We start from the raw sequence: 21707 nt of genomic DNA, 5'->3' as shown, positions 1-21707 counted from the left end.
AGAAAACAAAACATATATTGAATTAATCAGGACTTGTTACGATAAAATGGCTTATCAAAAAATTAAAGAGAATGTTAAAAGTTCTGACCTACTATCAACTATTAATATTGAATTAATACCATTTAAATAAAAAATGGTAATTATATAATGCAGATAAAATGAAAATTTTTTGGATAAAAAATTTAAAAATTATTAAAAAAATTTAAATTATTTAAATATTTCGCATACCAAAATTTACTTAGAACTTTTTTATACTAAAATTTTCAAATTTCTAATATGTTAATGAATTTTAAGAATTAGACACTTTCAATTTTTAAAATGGAATGCTTTTACATGGAATGTACGGTTTAGCAACTCAAAAAACGAAAATATTTGAACCGTTTTTTTTAAACTCATCAGAAATATTTGTATTTGACATAAAAAATTCCAAATGTACTTAAATGTTATTTAACACATTTTCTCTCCCTAAATTTACATTAACATAATATTTTTGTAAATAATTTTATTTTATGTGTTATCCGACTATGAAAAGCTTCTAAGTCAAAAATTATTTAAAATTTAATTATTTAAATTTTAAATTACTTGATTTTCCTCAAAAAATTTTTTCTTATCACTATCGAAGATCATTAACTTTTTTCCCCAAATCAAAAAAGCTCACTTATTTCTTCCACAATCTTTATTCACAGCTTAAATTTGCTTTTGAATAACCGTAGCGTATACGTTTTACACGTTCAGCTCAAATAAAATATCGCAAATTTTTTTTTCTATATTTGTTTTTTCTTTCTTTTTCTTTAGCTATAGCTTCTATATTTCATTTGTTCAGTTCACACATACATACACACGCATACCATATGTATAAATACATTCCCATATTCGTAAAAATTTCTTTAAATTAACTTATTTAATAGGCATTAACGATCAGTTGCGTTTTTCAGTAGTTACCGTTAACAACTGCAAAAATATTTTTTTTTGTAAAACGCGGATAAAAATCATAATCGTCGCAGAAAAAAGCAAGTAGTGATTTTTAAGATTATTTTTTTTTTATCATAAAAAATTCCAATGAATTTAAGAGTAGTAATAAAGAAATTGTAAAAAAAAAAAATTAATTATTGATTAATTTGATAAAACCATAAATCAATAAATGAAGAACTTTAAATAATTCCAAAAAAAAATATTCAAATCTAATCTAAGTAAAGTCCAAAATAGTAAAAAAATTTTAAGTTTTTTTTTTTTTAATAGGAAATACATTAAAATTTAGTTTTATTAAATTCTAATTACATTTAATAATAAAATTTATGACATTCACACTTAATGCCACTAAAATTTTGACACATTTTTGTGCCACACTTCTCTTCAGATTTTTAAATTTTACTTTTAATCCCTTTAATTCTACCTTGTTTAATTTTTCCGGGATTTTCATGTTAATTATTAAATGATAATAGTATAAAATATTTAAAATCATAATAATTATTAATAAAAATCAAAAGTTTAAAGAAAATATTAAAGTATTTAAGAAAAAGAGATGAAAAAAAACAAGTTCAGAATCGAAAGTTGTTTTAAACATTAAACACAATAAATAAAATTTAAAACAACGTAAGCGCATATTGAACGCGAATTAAAAATCGAGAGCAAAAGAGTAAATAGAGAGAATAAATAAATAAATAATCCGGAAAATAAAAATTTTTAATTTAAAAAAATAAAAAGAAAAAGTTAATATAGATCAGTGAGATTTTGTTTTCAATTTATTTTATTTTTCTTTTATTCTATTTTTTAACAGCAGAAGTATACAAGGAGGTTTGTAAAAATATCCAACACACACCCTTCCCACCATCAACAATAACAATATTGTGTTATAAAAGGTTTGTAAAGAGTAGTGACAAAAAAAATAAGAAACACATAAAAACCACACAGTGAACACAAGAAAAAATTTATAATAAAAATAAATTTTTTTATTATATTTTTTTGTTCTTTTGTTACACTTGTACAGTTATTTTATTATTATTATTATTTGTTCAATGCGATATTGTTATACATGTAGTGCATATTTTAAAAAAATATTTTATTTATAACCATTTTGAATTATTCAAACAGAAATTATGCATGTTTGTACACTATAATAATAAATAATTTGCATAGTTTTGTTAGTCAGAGTCGAAGCTTCACAATTAATATTCGCTCAAACACGAAAAAAATTCAGAAAAATTTTTATATTTCTAGAATCAAATGAAAGATAAATTGTTATATTTTCGATATCAAATTGTTATATTTTCGATTTTTTTTTATTTGGTTAGTTTCAAGGACCAATTCAATTATTTCGCTATAGGTTGCTTTACTAACAAAAAATATCTTTCGTTTGGGCGTCAGTAATATTTTCAGTATATTTCATTAATTTTAATTTTTAAACAATAACCTCAGAAATATAATCGTCTACCTTAAGAATTACTATAAGTACGGAGATTTTCCATAATTCAGTTTTAATTTAAGTCCTAATATAAAACACTGTCTAAACTGCAAAATCTGCAAAAAAAAACTTGTGATCGAAAATTATAATTATTGTGCTTTTGAATTGGAATTTTTTTATAACTACTGTAAAAATAATATAAATTAGAAAAATGTTGAAAACTGAAGAATTACTCGGGTATACTAAAAATCTACGAAAGTAAAACACACTTGCAGCTTTCTGAAGAATGTGTGTGAAAAGACTTTCAAGGTTTAAATTAAAAGCTTCCAGTGCATATCTGAATTATAAATAATCTCCTACATCATAAATGGGTGAACATACCCATAATTGCCGAAATTTCAAAGTTTTCATAAAACATCAACTAGTATATCGGTACCGCGTTGTCACTGATATTCAATAATACTAATATATGCATAAATATACCTACATAAATAATAAATACACGATAATGTTTTATGAACAAATTTATTTAAATTTACCTGTCGCTTTCTTAATAATGTGGTTAACATTTTTGTTTTTGTACCAAAGATTTTTTTTTTTTGACTAAAAATATAACCGGTATTATAAAGCCATATTTTTTTCCTTCAATTACGTTTTTTGTGTTGTTTTTTTTTTGTGATTGAATTTTTGCTATAGTTACTTAATCAGGTATTCTGAGATCGACACGTTAGATTTTGGTTATAATTAGAAATAAACAGACGAGAAAAAAACAACCTTTTTCAATTAATGATATTTGCATTTCTCTTTCTTTCTCATTAAACAAAATTATTTTATTATCAAGTTTACTTAATAAATTTTTTTTTTGGTAATTAGTTTGTATTTAAAACAAAATTTTATTAATATTAGTTTTAAGTATTGTCAGAATATAAATTTAACAATTAAATTTTGTGTGTACTATGTGTGTACATCTGTGTCAAAAATGTATCTATATTTATCCGTCTATGTTTAATATTAATTAAGTAATGTAAATAATGACAGATTAATATGCGACGCAAAATCAAAATTGTTATATAAAATGTCGGCAAATGTAATTTTAATAAAATTTTAGTAAACGTTTTAATTAATTTGAAATTTACGATTCCTCTAAAATCTATTTTTAATTAATATTTTTCAGTTATACGTACATATATTACGTATAGCAGAAATTTTTATTAAATAAAAAATTTTGGCATTTCATCTCCAATATTAATAATATAATATGTAGGAATGACGACTTTGTACCAATATATTATTAAAATGTAATTTGGAAAGAGATTTGCAATAAATAACAGACATTTTAATTGAATGTTCACATATTCATTGAACTTGACTTTGGTACACTATTATTTTCCGTATAAAAATACTAATTACAATGTCCCTAAGTTTTTTTTTTAAAAAATTCGTCATTATACGCTGTTGTCACCCAAATTAAATTTTCTTTATAAGTACTATGTTTAATACTAATTATAAGTACTATGTATAAAGTAGATTTTAGTTTTAAATATCATGTAGGTATATCAAAAGTATTAAATAAACGATTTTTATAATGTCATGTCAAATAATTGTCATACAAAATTTATAATGAAAAAAATATATCAAACTTAAAAAATTATAAATTCTCAGTTTCTCTCAAATTATTTACTACCTAAATTTACTGTTTGTACATGTATATTTAATACCTATTGAAAGGCACATACAATTTGACTATAGCAAATCACAAAATATATGAAATTCATCATTAAAATATGAGTAACTACAATATTTTATAAAATTTTTAAAAAATCCTGGAGCATTATACTTTATTTTTAATGATTTTCAAACGTGTTTTTATGTTACTTTTTCTTATTTTCACAAAAATAATTTTAAAAATGCTTAAAGGAAATTCAATAAGATTTTATATAATATAGCTTATAACAGAAATCTAATAAATAATTTATACTATATGCAACATACATACATAATGTGTAAAATTTGTCATAATATTTTGACATATTCAATATTTTTAAAGTTTATTATTGAAACAAAAAATAAAAATTTACATTAAAACATTTGTCACTTGTCAAAGATGATAAAGTCAAGCTTAAATTTTCAAATAAATCATAAATTTTTTTTTTATTTTATTATTATTTTGGCCCCATCTTCATTAATATTTTGACCACAAAATTTTATATCTACTTTGTATAAGTACTATAGTTTATTACATGATTAATGACATTATAGACGTCATTTGCATAATATAATTTTACATTATTTGACTCTTTATTTTTTACCGAAAATATTTTTATAGTCGCAAAATAATTTTTTACAAAAAAAAAAATATAATATTAATTATTCTTAGCATGATTGTTTTTATTTTAATTTAAATATATAGTTTCTTAAAAATTTCCTTAATTTTTTAAACCAAAATATTTAAGCCTCTGAAGAAGCACTTTGTTTTACAATAGAAAACAATTCTTATTACGACAAAAACAAATGAATATTAAAAACACTTTTAAATAACAATAAAATAATTTTATATGACAAGTAATTAAATGTATTAAGATCAAATCTCAAGGTGAAAAAATTTTTTGTTGTATGTAGTTACTTTTAATATTTACTAAAAATTCCCAAAAAAAAAATTTTATTTTCTTTGATTTTATTTTTTGCACTAAACGTGTTTTAAATAATAAACAACCTCTAAAAAACCGCAGTAAAATCCTTAAAAACAAGGTATAATTAGGTATACATAATGTGAGACAACAAACAACTGGCCAAGCATTCAACAGATCGTAAATCAAAACCAATTGTATAATTTTATTGTATTTGAAATTTTAAAATCATGTGACAACCCAATATATTATGACAACAATAAAATGATTTAAGAGTTAAAGAAAATATAAAGATCTAGAAATGATAAGAAATCCTCCAAGAATTTAATATTTTATAATTATTATTACTGTGATATTTATTATACAAACATGGTAGTGTTATAATATACTGGTAATAAATTTCAACAATACAACAAAATTCATAATTACTTCAATATAAACTTATAAGTAATCAAATTATAAACAACATTCGACAATTCAAACAACTAATATCTTTAGTTTTTAACACTTCACCCATGTAAATGTGTTTGGGTTTTACACTTCCCTCATGTTAATGTAAGTTGCAAAGGTTTCTCCATTTAAGTTTTCTAATAATTTTGTTCACTAAGTATTCTACATCTTCACAATGATTTCGTTAAAGTTAAGTTAAACAATAATAAGCCCGAATTATGAATTTGGATTATATGAAAATGTGAGAGAATTTATTTACCAATTAGTATTACTTGCAATCAGAATATTTACTGTACATAATATATAGAAAATATTTTTTAAATGTTTTGTAGGTAGAATTGTACCAGGTGCAAAACTATACCATTTTTTAATTATTTATCACGCTATACTATTGAAGCATGTATGACCAATGCTTTTACAAACACTATTATAAATCATTCAATATAATATAAAAAATGCATCCCACACATTTAATCATCTTTAAATATAAAATTGGAAGAATAAACCAAATTTTCAATCTATTAATTTTTTAATGTCATAAGCCGTGTTGTTTTCATGTTTTTTTTCTAATATGATGGTGAAAGTAATATGCAATTTTTATCTTATTAAGTACTAAGTATTCAGAAATAAAATTTTTCGCTATTAAACCGCAAAAAGAACTAATACACCATAATTTTATAATTTAATCTACTATGAATAACATGAATTCTTTAATTAAATCTATAAAAATAATATTGCAGTTAATTACTTACATTTTGTTTCTTTAAAAACAAAAAAAACTATAGAAAATTACAAATATTTTAATTTATTATAATTTTAATTGGAGGAAAATTGTAATTAATTGTTTTTCTTTTGATCTTCTCTATAATTTATAATTTTCTTTGTTTCACCATAAGTTTTCTTATCGGTAAGTCTTTTCAAGTATATGCACTCAATCAGACGCTCAGCATAATATTTACTCGGTATTTTACTCATTAATATTTTCATTTGATTAATGGTATTTTAATCATTAATTAAATAGAAATTTGATTTTTTTTTTCTTGTGCAAAATTCAAGAGTTATTTCAGAAATTCACATTCATATACTCATGTAAATTTTTCAAATGTTATAACTACATACTATTCAATTACATTTTATTTAACAATATTGTTTTTTTGTTTAAATTTCTGTTAAATTGAATTAATTTAATTAATAACCTTAGTTAATATTCCAATTATATTTTGATTATTTTTTTTTTCTTATTTTATAACAGTCTTCACTTAATTTTCTAGTTAATTTAACAGCAATGAAATTTTTTTTTTGTTTATTGCTGTTTTTATTTTTTAAATTTACATTTGAATTTCAATTTTATTTTTCCATTTAATTTTTTTTATTATATACTGTTAAAAATAATTTTCTTAATATATGTACATGTAATTATACTATTTAGTATAATGATTATAATATTAAAATTGGTAAATATTCAAATTACAGTCACTTAAAATTAATTTTATTTGGATATTATGAATTGCTTAAACGAACACGAAAAAAAAAATAGAAAGGTTTACTTTTATTACAAAAAAAAATCTTTAGTAGAATATTAACCTTTTAAAAATGATGTTATGACGATATATATAATATTATCAAAGAGTTTTATTGCCTTGAATCCTACTAAATTATATATTTTTTTTAAATTATATATTTTAAAACAATTTTTAAATATAACTATAAAAATTAGTATAATAAAATTAACAGCCCGAGGAATATTTTTGACCTGGATGTCTTCTTTAATAATATTATAATACTTTTATACCTGTATATACTTAAATTGTTAACTAATTAAAGTAGCAAATTATTAAATAGGCAAATAATTTACGATTTGGTTAATAATTGTTCTGAAATAAAAAGAAATTGCAATATGGTTCGCGTTATTAAAATTAAAAGTGAAATTACAGGCGTCTACTTAAAAGTTAATGTAAACTTGACAACTATTGTATAACAGGATATTCTGTGATTATCACAATTTTTCTTAAGTTTTTAAATATGTAATTTCGTTTCTTAAATCTAATTCATTTGTGCTTATTTTATTTAATACGTATATGAATGTTTTACTTTCGTTCCTTCATGCACAAAAAACATGTTAGCAGTTTATATAATCTGTGATTTGATTCAACTAGATCCAACTATTTTACATTTACCAGGAGCTTGAAATTTCCGCAAGTTTTCCCCATTTAAGTTTTATAACTCATTAGGTAATCTAAAGCATGGTGTGCTAATTCATTAAAATGTATTGCAACTAAACTGGAATTTTCATTTGAAGACTACTAAGAAGTCAAAATATAATTATTATTATAGTGTTCTATTAAAAGTTTCAATTTCATACATATTATGCAATTATTCAGTTTAAAACCTTAACTACCCGAAAATTTTTTTCCTCCATTTTTAGCTTGTGCATCATTTTATCTTAATAAGTGTATAATGGGTTCTTGGTGAACATTGTAAAATATAACATTGAAAATTGTTCTTATTAATATTCTCCTTATATGAAAAATTTCTATGTTAGCACTTTTCACTCAAGTTTAATTTTCTGGTTCTCGGTTCATCACTTTGATTTAATTCTTTCCTATTTCTATGATTATGAAGTTTTAGTACAGTTTTTGGATGTTTTTTTTTTGGATTGCTCAGGATGACAGTCATTATCTGCAAAATAATTAAAATATTATTTAACAATACCATTTAAAACAATCTTTTATACAATATTTTATTAAAATTCTATGTTTTAAGAATAAATAAAGCAATAATTAAATAAGTAATACAAAACAATAATTTAATAATCCGTTAATGAATTAACAACACTAAGTAATCTTTACATTTTAAAAAATTTCTCTTAAATGTCATTCCGTATTATTTTAATAATATTTGATGAATTTGAATTTCCAGACAGCCAAGTTTTTTCAAAATTTATTACGTTCTTTTTCTCTATATTTAAAGTATTTCCTTATTTTAATTAACATTAATATAAATTTATATTTTAATTAAACAATTAATTCTATAAAAAATAATTAATTAAATAATATTTTTTTTTCTATAAATTTATAGCTTGTAGAACATGGCATTGTAGAATTCTAGTAAATGTACATCCAAAAACCGTATTGACATATTAATTTTAATATGTAATTCTTGCATATGAATATACTCGATGCAAATTGTGTAATATTGCATTAAATTTAATATGCATTTTACTTGAAAATTTTAATTCAAGGTGTAGATTTTAATAAAAATATAATATGTATATGTATATAGAAAATAACATGATTACATTCCATTGACTACTTTAGTTTAAAATATTTACTTGGCATTGACATTGAAAAACATTTTGTTTTTCCTAAAATATATAAAAAAAAAAGCTTCCAAATGATGTGTGAACAATAATGGACATTAATTGTATTTATGCATATGAACATATTCTGATATACAGCGAACATTTAATACAAATCATATTCATATAAAATATACCTACTTAAAAAACCATTTAGAATTTTTAAGTCAACGTGCTTTTTTTCTGACTAAATGTGAAAAACGCATGAATAGAATTTTTTTTTCTTGTTGTTTTTGTTTTATTTCCGGGGAATTACTAAACACGAGTTCTGAAAAAATATAATATTGAATTTTTTATGTAATATTATAAAAAAAAAATCCTATTGTGGTGAAATGAATGAATCTTCTGAGTTTAAATAGATACACTATAAATTTTCATCTTCAAAATACTTTTCTAAATTGGGGTAGATTTAAGAAAAAGTTTTGAATAAGTAGATCTAGATTGAAAAATTCGACTTACCTATAATCAAAAAATAATTTGAATTTATTTTGAAAATCTTTAAAAATTATGAGTTAGCGTAATCTCCATATAAATTCTTGAAATTCTCTGTAACCTATCAAGTTATTATGCACTATAGCTAGAAGTCGGAATTGCAGTAATGTTGCTTTAAACTCTTTATTTCAACCCATTTAGGCGGAAAATGATAGAATATCTAAAAATTAATAGAAAGTAACTTCTGAAAGCTAACAGATCAATTATTCAGATCATCTCATGCTGAAAAAGAAATGGCGATTCATTTGTTGTTTGATGCGCACTATTGATTAAGAATCAGGTTTTAATTTGCATTATTGAAATTAAGGCTGCCAACTTTGTTTTGCAATGGATCTTTATTATTATGTTGGGTAAATGTCTACTACCATATGATTTTTCTTAGGATGTAGAATTCCGGTTGTTCGTTGTTTTCCACCCGTATGAATTTAATCTAAATATGTATGTATACTGGTCCTCGAAAATTTAATACTTTGCAACAAGTGCTCTAATACATACACGCTGAATACAACACCATTTTTTTTTCTTACTATAGTTCTGCCTGTTCAAATGAAATCCCATACGCATGTATAATTTAAGAAACCAATTAATTTATATTCGATCGTTTTTAGTTGTTGCAATAGCTATGCATGAAATTATCAACTTCTATTCTTCGTCATCTTAATTTGCAACTTCTAAAACTGAACTTGCTTATTATTTATTATTTAATTAATATGTGCCAACTACCATTAACTCACAACTATCTAAATAAAAACAAAAACAAATTGCCAGTTTGAAGATTGTCCTTATATTTTCAACATGACGTTTTCAATATTCATAATGTATGGTAATTCTTGTCAAATTTCAATGACAATTTAATTTGTCATGATTTTTTTTTTTTTTAGATTTTTTCATATAATTTAAATTTTTATTTAATTTTCTTTCTTTTTACATCTTATCTTATTAGTAAAGCTTAGAAATAGCAATAATTAGATTTTATAGATGTAAAAGTACATAGGTATGTTCACATGTTATTGTTCATTCATAAAAATTAATTATACGTTTGTATGTATGTATGTATGTTTTTACAATTTTTACGGTTAATTATAGCAGTACATGTGTACAGAAATCGTGTTGATAAACTTGAAGTTTATGACCAACATACAATATTCGAATTAATAATACATATCCATACATAGGTGTACATGCAGGTAAATATTGTATGAAATATGATGTACAGTTAGTTCAAATATTGAAGTCAGCTATAATTGATTATTAGAATTAAGAATTTTTACGATGTTTAAGAGCTGGTAGTACTGCTACAAGCAATTTGAAATGAATTTACGATGATTGTGGACTAAGTCAACAACTTGTTTTTGCCCTGTTAAAAAATCATTATATGTACAAAAATTGCAAAAAGTAAACAAAAGAGAAAGAGAGTAAGCAGAGAGTATGTTTTTCTAGTTTGCTCTATGACACGCTTTGTGTTATGGGTTCGTGTTACATGTATAACGCAAAAAAAAATTAAAATTTCATTTAAAATAATGGCGCTGTTAAACTTTGATAATTAAATTTTTCGCACTAATGAAATGTACGACGACATGTTCTCTATGCAGCTAGTTCTATTTGACATTCAGTTATCATTCATTTTAATAAACGCAGTTGATATTTTATTTTAAAATTTTAATTATATGACGTGACATTTTTTGACGTCCAACTTAAAATAAGTTGTTTACATAAGACTCTTACATATATTTTTTAAAGTTTTTCATATAATTTGTGATTAAATTTAAAATATATAACAGTTTTAATACATATTCCTTAAATTCAAATAACTGCAATTATTTAATAATAAAATAAATGCAATACAATATAAGATAACAAATTTCATTCCATATGCACGTATAAGAGATTTTGCTTTGATATTATATTCTTTTACAATGATTATTTGCTGGATAAATAAAACAGTGGATTATAGTTTGTATAACACTTATATACAACTTTATAGAAAAATTATAAAGTGATTATTTCTCTGCTGGATACTTGAATGTTAAGCAGAATCCAATTTTTTACACATATATTTTGAGTATTTTAAGATATCTTATAAAATTACTGCAATTCTATAAATTTTTAAAATTGTTTTGTTAAATAAAACTTGAAAATGACTACATGTTGTTCTTAAATAAGCTTTTAAATTCATAAATATATACATTTGCAAGCCTATTTATGAATATTTCTACAATTATACTTACTATTCACATAATAATATAAAAAGCAACTTACTGAAGAACAATATCTTAATTATTACGTATTTGTTTTTTAATAATTATTATTACGAAATTATTTTATTGCCATTTTACAACCATAATATACACAACTAAATGTCAATTTTAACACTTTATTATCATTTTTTAAAAAATAATCAAGGTAAATTATGATAAAGTTATTTTAAAAAAAACATACCTATATGTATATTAAGAAAATGAATGTTAATCTACAATTTGAATGCTGATTTTTTATTAATATTAATCCCAAATAATATATTGGGTTGTAAAAACAAATTAATTGAAATATAAACGGTTATTAGAAGTTATATTGGGGCTCAATATAAAACAGAGAATAAATTGTTATGAAAGCAATTGGATCAAAAAATAATATGTAAAAAAATTATTAAGTTGAAGTTTTAGTGCAATAATAACACTATTATGTGTCGAGAACTCGTAATTTTGAAAATATTTATAATAATTTTTATACTTTTTTGGTTTTTCACTTTATTTTTTGTTAATTTTTTGAGATATAACTTTACATATACGGCAAAATCTAAAATTTAATCTGAGCCTGAAAAATTTAATGAAAGCCGCGTATGTAAACACCGTTTAATATCAGACTGCCTGACATCATGTAATAGAAATTACTCAATTTTCATCAGACTTTTTAAAAGTCAAATGGTAATTCGTGACAATCAATTTATTAAATACGTAAATTCACGCTTAAGTGCGTCTAAACAAATCCAATTTTTATAAGCACTTATCCGAGTAGAGGCTTTAACCGAAGCCGTTTAACTGCACAAATCAAAACAACTAAGTGGATTTTCAATAATTTAATTTTACCCACAAGGGTAAAGTTTTAAAATTTTACCCATATAAATTCAAAGAATTTTCTCCGGTTTTTTATATAGGTAACCACCCGCAAAAAAAAAGTTTAAATGACTTAATTATTGTTGAATTTTATTTGCCATTAGACAAAAACCATTAATTTTTCAAAAACTTCAAAAATGTATTTTTTTGGTTTGTGTCTGAGGCAGCAAAGTGATTAATTTTTGAACAAATTGAGAAAAATGTCCTAAAAAATTAATGCACTTAAACGATTTGCGCAGTTATTAGAAACGCAATAAAACGCTTTTTTTGACGTTGAATGTAATGGAGAAAATAAAGGTTCTAAAAAGTTGACGTACTTAAATAGAAAACGCAGTTAAGCGGAAAGCTGCTAAACGGGTATTACTGTACGTATATATTATCTAGAATTAAATTTTTAATCACTCTGTTCCAATATGTATTTGAAGCTCCTAATTAAAAATACTTGTAAATTTATTTTGAAAATTTTTCAAAAATTAACAACTAAAATTCTGTTAAAATTTTCAACGTGCTTATTAATGCTAGTACATGATTAAGCTGAAATTGTGCGACTAAAAGCAAAAACCGGCTAAATCACATTTTATTTTATACTTCAAATTAAAATTCTCCATACTAAATTTCGAACTTAAAAATGTAAAAAAAAAATAAAATAATTTTTAAACCTAAACTTTAAATGAAATCTTTTAATTAACATATAACATTCAACAAGAAATAGTTCAAATTTGATTTCTTTATAATTTTGCAATATTCTGTCAAAACTTCATTTCCGAAATTGCGGATATAACGGTAAAATTCCATAATTTGCTCAAACATTATATAGCTTAAGCTTGATTCTAATTTATTTAAAGTATGATTTTTCGATTTTGCGAGTTTTTGTTTTTAAACTACAAAATTAATTATTATTAATTATTACCTAATATTTTTGTCACAAAAATATTTTAAAATAATTCAAGCGTAACATAAAGTGAAATATTTTTAGCGCCGAAAAAAGAGAGAGAAAAAAATTCGTTTGCTGTAAACAATAACACATAATGAATTTATTTAATTATAAAGACTTGGGAATTTTAAAATTAAGCATTTTCTGGTTTTAAGCGATTTGTGTATGTACGTATATGTGTATTGCAACAATGACAACCTGTTTATGCTGGAGACACTAGAAGTAAATAAAACTTTTCGGTTAAATACGAATTTTGCAGTATATAGCTTTAATTAATTATTGAAATACATTTCACAGATTCGAAATAGAAATATGTAAGTTGATACAAGTGCCAAACTTTATATCGTAATTCAAATTAATACATAAAATTGTCTATATATCTAAATATACATAAGATATATATGTAAATTGAAATGGTAATTAAATTAAGAACTTTTATGAAAATTAGTGCTTACGATAAAAATATTTGACAACAAAACTTCTGACACCTTTACTGATTTGCTATGATATGTGTAAGTCGCATATTTTTGGAGTCTCTTAATTTTTACGAAAGAAAAGGAAAAAAATTTAATAGCTCAACATCAAATTAATTGAAAATTCTATATAATTAAATAAATTAATTAAGAAATATATAATTAAAATTTTACAAGTAATGAAATGCGAAGTTTAAGCAGTCAATATCTTATTTTGTTAGAACGAATTAGACCATCGTAGTATTCAGAAGAAGTGATACGCACGGCAAGTACAAAAATAAAAAAAATAAAAAAAAGTAAACAAAGTTAGTGATTAGCACATCGCTGTTATGACTTTTCTTGAAAATGGAAAAGAAAACGGACATCATGCGGAGAACATTTGGCAAATGTAAGTTAATTTTTATTCTTTACACTTGCAGCTTGTACGAGCATGTCAAATTTTGACAAGTATACATTATTTTCTTCTAAGCAAATTCACAATTATTAACCACTATCGATCACACTCCACGACAACTGCTGTTGAAAGAAATCAGCATTTTTCCTATGTTGACAAATTGGAATACATATAAATTCTATACACATAAAAATATACATACATCCATATTGGAATTAAAATTTCTTGTTCATTTTTACATGTCACTACATTCTGCAAGCTTTAATATCATCAAAAAATTATTCTCAAATTAAGAAATTTTATACTAACTCATATGTATAATTTGTTTCTTCTAATTTTAGGGAAAAAATTGAAGAAGCCGAACCGTTATCATGGAGATTTTGGCGAAAGAAACGTTATATTGTCGTATTGTTAGCATTTTTTGGATTTTTCAATGTTTATTCATTACGTGTTAATTTAAGTGTTGCCATTGTCGCAATGACAGAAAATCGTTCACACATTGATGAAAACGGTACAGAACATTGGACACAAGATTTTAATTGGAATTCAAAAGAAAAAGGTTTAATATTGAGTTCATTTTTTTACGGTTACATTTTAACACAATTTTTGGGTGGATTTCTTGCAACAAAAATTGGTGGTAATCATGTAAGAATCATAAATTTAGAACAATCAGAAATTTTTGAAATACAATCTAAAATAATTTAAAAAAAAAACATTTTAATGTGTTTTAGATTTATGGAGTAGGTATTGGAACCACATCAATTCTTACTCTACTAACACCATTAGCAGCAAAACATAGCGTAGAAATGTTAATAGCCGTAAGGATAATAGAAGGAATTTTTGAAGTAAGCACTATATTTTTAAAGTACAAAGGAACTTTTTCTTTCTATTAATTTATCCTGTGTTTTCAAATATAAATATTTTCTATGAAATGTTGACAACCCAATTAAATTTTTGTTTTTTATTTTAGGGTGTAACTTTTCCTTGTATACATGCTGTATGGGCTAGATGGGCACCACCATTAGAACGTTCACGTATGGCATCAATAGCATTTGCTGGTAATTATGCTGGTACAGTAGTTGCCTTACCTGCATCAGGTCTTTTAGCAACACGTTATGGTTGGGAAAGTCTTTTTTATGTTTTTGGTGCAATTGGTTGTGTATGGTTTATACTTTGGGAAATTGTTGTTAAATCTAGTCCAGAACTAGATAAATATTGTCCTAAAGAAGAAGCTGAATATATAAGAAAAACAACTGGAAATAAAGATAATGAAAAAATAATACCACCATGGAAAGCAATATTTACTTCACCTGCTGTATGGGCAATTGTTGTAGCTCAATTCGCTGAACTTTGGGGCTTTTATACAATGTTAACACAATTACCATCATTCTTAAAAGGTAATTAAATTCTACTGCTATCTATAAAATTTCTCTAACAAATTTTCTAACATTTACAGATACTCTTAATTTCAATTTGGATAAAACAGGATTTTTATCTGCTGTACCATATTTAACAATGGGACTTCTTCTTGGAGTTTCTGGATATTTAGCTGATTGGACTCAAATTAAAGGATATTTGACAACAACACAAGTTAGAAAATATTTTAATTGTGCAGCATTTTTAGCTCAAACAGTATTTATGACATTAGCAGCATATTTATTAGATCCAGTATGGACTGTATTATGTATAACGATAGCTGTAGGACTTGGTGCATTTGCTTGGTCTGGTTTTGCGTAAGTTCTTATTACATATTAAAACAAATCAAAATGTAAAATTCTATTCTATTTAAAATTCAATTTCATTATAGTGTAAATCATTTAGACATTGCACCACAATATGCTAGTATTTTAATGGGAATTTCAAATACATTTGGAACTATTCCTGGAATCATTAGTCCTTTAATAACCGGATATATTGTCCAAAATCAAGTAAGTTATTGTTTTAAAAATAATTATATACTTTTAACTTACATTTTTTTTTTTAATTTTAGTCAGCTGAGGAATGGAAAATAGTATTTTACATATCAGCTTCTGTATATATTATTGGTACAATAATTTATTGGTTCTTTGCAAGAGGTGAATTACAAGAATGGGCTAAAAAACCCGAACAAATCGCATATGAAAAGAAAATGAATGGTACAAATTCTAATCCTGAACAAAGGAGGGGTTATGATAATAATGCAATAGAATTAAGAGAATAGTTTAATAGATTTATAAAAAAAAATATATTTAATTGTAGAATAAATAATAAATCTTATTCTAAATATGTGATATTAAACATATTAGAAAACAATAATTAGTTACAGTAAATGTAAATATATACAGACAATGCAAGATAGGCAAAGATATGCTAATAAATGGATTTCATGTGATCTCTATATGGATTACCTTTATTAGCCTTAATATCGACTACTTAAAACTCCGTTAATTATTTATATTATAACTTAGAGTACTTAATTTTAACATTCAATTTATATTATAATTAGCTATTCAAAATAAATTAAAAGAAATTTTTATTTCCTTTTTTACAATTTGTTTACAAGTGTTTGATTATAAGAAAATGTACATTTTTGTTTTTAATAGTTTTAAGATTTTATATTAATGAGCAAATTAAAAATAAATGTAAATTAAAAATAATAAATTGGCCACAAAATCAAAAATTATGACAGAAAGCACACATACAGGTAACAAGCACTACATCCATGAAAAATTTAACAGAAGAGCTTAACATACCAACTTGAAAACCAGATTTCTAAATATCATTAAAATCAAAACAATTACGATGCACAAACATTTAGCAGCAGTTTCTATTAGTTTTATTCAATCACTAATCAAAACTAAACACAACTAATTAAACACACAGCGACATCTATCTAAAAATAATAACCACGAAGGCTTTAATTCTGAAATATTAAAACATAAAACAATAAAATTACGCTTATCTTAAAAAAAATGTTTATATAATTTGTTAAAACTTAAATTTGTTTAGAAATAAGTAAGACTTTAAAAAAAATTCAACAGAAGCATGCAAACTTTACCATTGAAACTTTTAATCTTACGTCATTTATTAAACAATATGTCAAACTCATTGTTATACCTACAATTTGCACTTATTTACTTTTTGTTAATGAGATATTAAATATTGAATATTTAATCCAATTCACAGCTAAATCATAAGTAAATATTTCCATAATTATAATAATTTAATAAAATCAATTTAAAGGTTAAATAAAGCTGAATTCAATTATAGGGCGCCGAAATAAAATTAATTTATGGTAAAATTTAAATGTAATCAAATAATAAATTGTTATAACGCTTAATTACAAAAAATAAAATCCTTTTTCTAAATTCTGTTCGATTGATGAATTTAAGAATTTTATACAGTTTGACTTTGGTAATTTACATAAATGGAATGACAAGAAGCTTCACTTATGAACGATACTGGATTGAGACCCATTATAAAAATAATAATATATGTACTTCTATATTTTACACTAAATAAAATTAAACAGAACTGTTCATAATAGTAGGGTAAAAATCAAATTTATGCAGATCACCTGTCATGCACATCAGCTGCTAATAAATTTTGAATGAATTGCCTTAGCACTTATACACTAACAATTCTGTTTTCCTTATTTTTTGCCGCATAATAAATTATAAAATAATTTTATTAAATACATACTTAATGTAATAAATTAAAAATTAAATTATTAAAATTTTGACATAACACACTTTCTACATATACTTACAAATTACAATTACTAAATTTTCGAATTCACCGTAAACAAATAAATATTGTCATTTGACATATAATGGAAAATTGACATATTTTTTTGTGAAGGACAATTGATTTGATATTCATGTTTGGTATTATTTGAAAGTTTAACAGAAATGTCATATGATTTATGTCTAATAAATAAAATACAAATTGAACAATAAATGTCAGTTATTTGTTTAAAATTGACAAATATAATAGTGTTGCCTTATTCAAAAAAAGTCGAATGTAAAAAAATTATTATACTTAATTGTTTACTTTTTTTACGTTTTTAATCTTTTCATTCTATTCCTTCCCTAAAATAAATCTTTAAATTACAATTCACATAATGTCCGACAATTAAATCTCTGTAAATATTATCATAATATTAAATGATAATTAAAATATAAAAATTTAATAATATCTCAATATATTTAAATATTTAAAAATTTAAAATTAATCAGTAATTTAATTTGTATAATAAAATTAATTAATTCACAATTATTTTATAATTTTACAGCATATGAGAAAAGGAAGTAAAGCACTCCACATTCTTATTGAAAGTGTTGACTATAGTCGAAGTGATAAGCGCACTGACGTGCAACACACATAAAGAATTAAAAACAGTTGTTGATTAACATCGCACGGTAATGACTATTGTAGAAGCTGGAAAAGAGAATGGACACCACTTGGAAAACAATGAGGAAATGTAAGTGAAAGTCTATTAAAGCAGATTTCCGTTTAGTTCAAATAAATTACACCATTATGCCGGCAAATTAACACTTCTGTCGTTCAATATTTTTATTTTTAATTGTAGAGAAAAAATTGAAGAAGCTGAACCGTTGACATGGAGATTTTGGCGAAAGAAACGTTATATTGTCGTATTGTTAGCATTTTTTGGATTTTTCAATGTTTATTCATTACGTGTTAATTTAAGTGTTGCCATTGTCGCAATGACAGAGAATCGTTCATACATCGATGAAAATGGTATAGAACGTTATAAACAAGATTTCGAATGGGACTCAAAAGATAAAGGAATAATTCTAAGTTCATTTTTTTACGGTTACATTTTAACACAATTCTTGGGTGGAGTTCTTGCAACAAGATTCGGTGGAAATCACGTAAGATATAAATTTAGAAATTGATCTTTTACAAACAAAAAATTAATAATTTTGAAAATATTTTTATTGGGCTTTAGATTTATGGAGTGGGTATCGGAACAACAGCGATTCTTACTTTATTAACACCATTGGCAGCAAAACATAGTTTAGAAATGTTATTAGCTGTTAGAATAATTGAAGGCATTTTTGAAGTAACTTTATACTTTTTATTCGAAACACTTAGTAAGTTGCTCTTTTATGTTTATTAATTTATCTTACTCCATTTTAGGGTGTAACATTTCCTTGTATACATGCTGTATGGGCTAGATGGGCACCACCATTAGAACGTTCACGTATGGCATCAATTGCATTTGCTGGAAATTATGCTGGTACTGTAATTGCTATGCCATCATCTGGTCTTTTAGCAGCACGATATGGATGGGAAAGTCTTTTTTATGTTTTCGGTGCAATCGGATGTGTATGGTTTATTATTTGGGAAATTGTTGTTAAATCCAGTCCAGAATTGGACAAATATTGTCCTAAAGATGAAGTTGAATATATAAGAACAACAATAGGAAATAAAAATTCTGAAAAATTACAACCACCATGGAAATCATTATTTACATCAACTGCTGTTTGGGCAATTGTAGCATCACATTTTTCTGAAAATTGGGGATTTTACACAATGTTAACACAATTACCATCATTTTTAAAAGGTAATTAAGTTTTACTACTACCTATAGGGTGAATCTAAAAAATTGTTAAATACTTACAGATACTCTTAATTTCAATTTGGATAAAACGGGATTTTTATCTGCTGTACCATATTTAACAATGGGAATTCTACTTGGAATCTCTGGATATTTAGCTGATTGGACTCAAATTAAAGGATATTTGACAACAACACAAGTTAGAAAATATTTTAATTGTGGAGCATTTTTAGCTCAAACAGTATTTATGACGTTAGCCGCATATTTATTAGATCCAGTATGGACTGTATTATGTATAACGATAGCTGTAGGACTTGGTGCATTTGCTTGGTCTGGCTTTGCGTAAGTATTTATACAATAAATGAGACAAGAAAATTGCAAATTAATTCAAAAATTTGTTTATTTCTTTTAATAGTGTGAATCATTTAGATGTAGCTCCACAGTATGCTAGTATTATAATGGGAATAACAAATACATTTGGAACGATTCCTGGAATTATTAGCCCTTTAATAACTGGTTACATTGTTCAAAATCAAGTAAATTTTAAAAATTTTTTTAATATAAATAGTATTAATTTTTATTTTCTTTTTCAATTAATAGAATGCAGAAGAATGGAAAATTGTATTTTATATATCAGCTTCTGTTTACATTGTTGGTGCAATAATTTATTGGTGCTGGGCATCAGGAGAATTACAAGAATGGGCTAAAACACCTGAACAAATTTCATTGGAAAAACAAACTAATGGATTGAAATCGATTGGAATTAAAAGAGGCTATGATAATACTGCAATAGAATTGAGAGAATAGTCAATTATATTGAAAAAAAAAAAATCTATACTTTTGACTATTATGTTTTCTATGATTAAAATTATATTCTGTTTCAAATATTTGTGATAATTAGTAAATTGTATTTGTTTCCATTTTACATAATGTATTGCTTTCCATAGAGTTTATAGAATGAGAATATTATGTAAATATTTTTGGAGCAACTTGCCTTATTAAAGTATTATAATTCAATAAAATATGAGAGATAATTCAATTAAAATTAAATTGTTTTTTGTCCTGTTATCCTTTTACCAGATATTGCATTATGGCTTAAAGTGTACGTTAGTACTAACCAATATTTTAATAAACATTTTAACGAAAAATTATGTTTCATTTTGAAAACTTTGTAAATTTAATTGCATACTTTTAGTCTTTCTAAAAAATTATTACGATTTTTTTTGAAAAAATTATTAAATATAATTGCATAAGTTTAGGCTACACAAATTCAGATTGGCACAAAACATAAGTAAGTTATAAAATTTTCTACATCAGTAATCGTCAACGTCAATTTTAAAGAGCTTTGATGTGAAAGAGTAGCAGGCTTATTTGCCCAGCTCAAATTCAGGTACTATTGAAATTATTTATGCAAATTAGTTTGGTAATCAATCCAGGAACAAGACAGAATTATCTATTCAAGAAAATATACAGGAATGATTCTTATTGTTATTTTCAATTAAAAGATTTATTTTTTTTTTAATTTGTTGTAATTTAATCCTATAAATTTCTCCAATAATTATTAACATGTAAAGTAATGTATCGAAATGAGGCTTACTGCTCCTTATTTTATTGGGCGTCAGGATGTTCGTAAGATTTAGTGATTTTATTGGAATATCATTTTCTAAGTTTGACTGAAACTGTCGGTTTTAGCTTTTGCTTAATTTTACGGCTTTAATGAAATATTGATCTTGCAGAACTTCCAAAAATCAAACACCTTTCAAAACGCAAGCATATACAAAATAAAAAGTATTTTAATTAATTTTCATAAATGTTTTCTTGAAAATATTTATTTTTCTCTTTTTATTACAAATATATTTTTCTCTTTCTTATTTATAACATTTTTTTTTTTTATTGACAATT

The 21707-nt window shown here is 23.9% G+C and overlaps 2 protein-coding genes across 4 annotated transcripts; both read left to right on the top strand.

Annotated features, from left to right (window-relative positions):
* Positions 1-953: 953 nt before the first annotated feature.
* LOC129606844 (sialin-like) lies at positions 954-17309 on the top strand. Of its 3 annotated transcripts, none has more exons than XM_055517428.1 (9): positions 954-1014; positions 1778-1859; positions 14070-14236; positions 14584-14887; positions 14974-15087; positions 15213-15639; positions 15699-15975; positions 16050-16170; positions 16233-17309. In XM_055517428.1, exons 3-9 carry the CDS (start codon positions 14178-14180, stop codon positions 16440-16442), a joined length of 1512 nt encoding a protein of 503 aa, XP_055373403.1. In that variant the 5' UTR covers positions 954-1014; positions 1778-1859; positions 14070-14177; the 3' UTR covers positions 16443-17309. The 3 variants fall into 3 exon arrangements, with proteins under 3 accessions (XP_055373403.1, XP_055373404.1, XP_055373405.1); XM_055517429.1 differs by lacking the exon at positions 954-1014 and adding an exon at positions 1611-1709; XM_055517430.1 differs by lacking the exons at positions 954-1014; positions 1778-1859 and adding an exon at positions 13410-13689.
* LOC129606845 (sialin-like) lies at positions 1778-20839 on the top strand. Its single transcript, XM_055517432.1, has 8 exons — positions 1778-1859; positions 18516-18704; positions 18813-19116; positions 19194-19307; positions 19385-19811; positions 19871-20147; positions 20221-20341; positions 20406-20839. The coding sequence occupies exons 2-8, from the start codon at positions 18646-18648 to the stop codon at positions 20610-20612; spliced, it is 1509 nt and encodes a 502-aa protein (XP_055373407.1). The 5' UTR covers positions 1778-1859; positions 18516-18645; the 3' UTR covers positions 20613-20839.
* The last annotated feature ends 868 nt before the right edge of the window (positions 20840-21707 follow it).

Source organism: Condylostylus longicornis, unplaced genomic scaffold (genome assembly GCF_029603195.1).
Source record: "Condylostylus longicornis isolate FDR11 unplaced genomic scaffold, ASM2960319v2 ptg000022l, whole genome shotgun sequence".
Taxonomy (NCBI): Eukaryota; Metazoa; Arthropoda; class Insecta; order Diptera; family Dolichopodidae; genus Condylostylus; species Condylostylus longicornis.
This window is presented reverse-complemented; position numbering and strand designations above follow the sequence as displayed.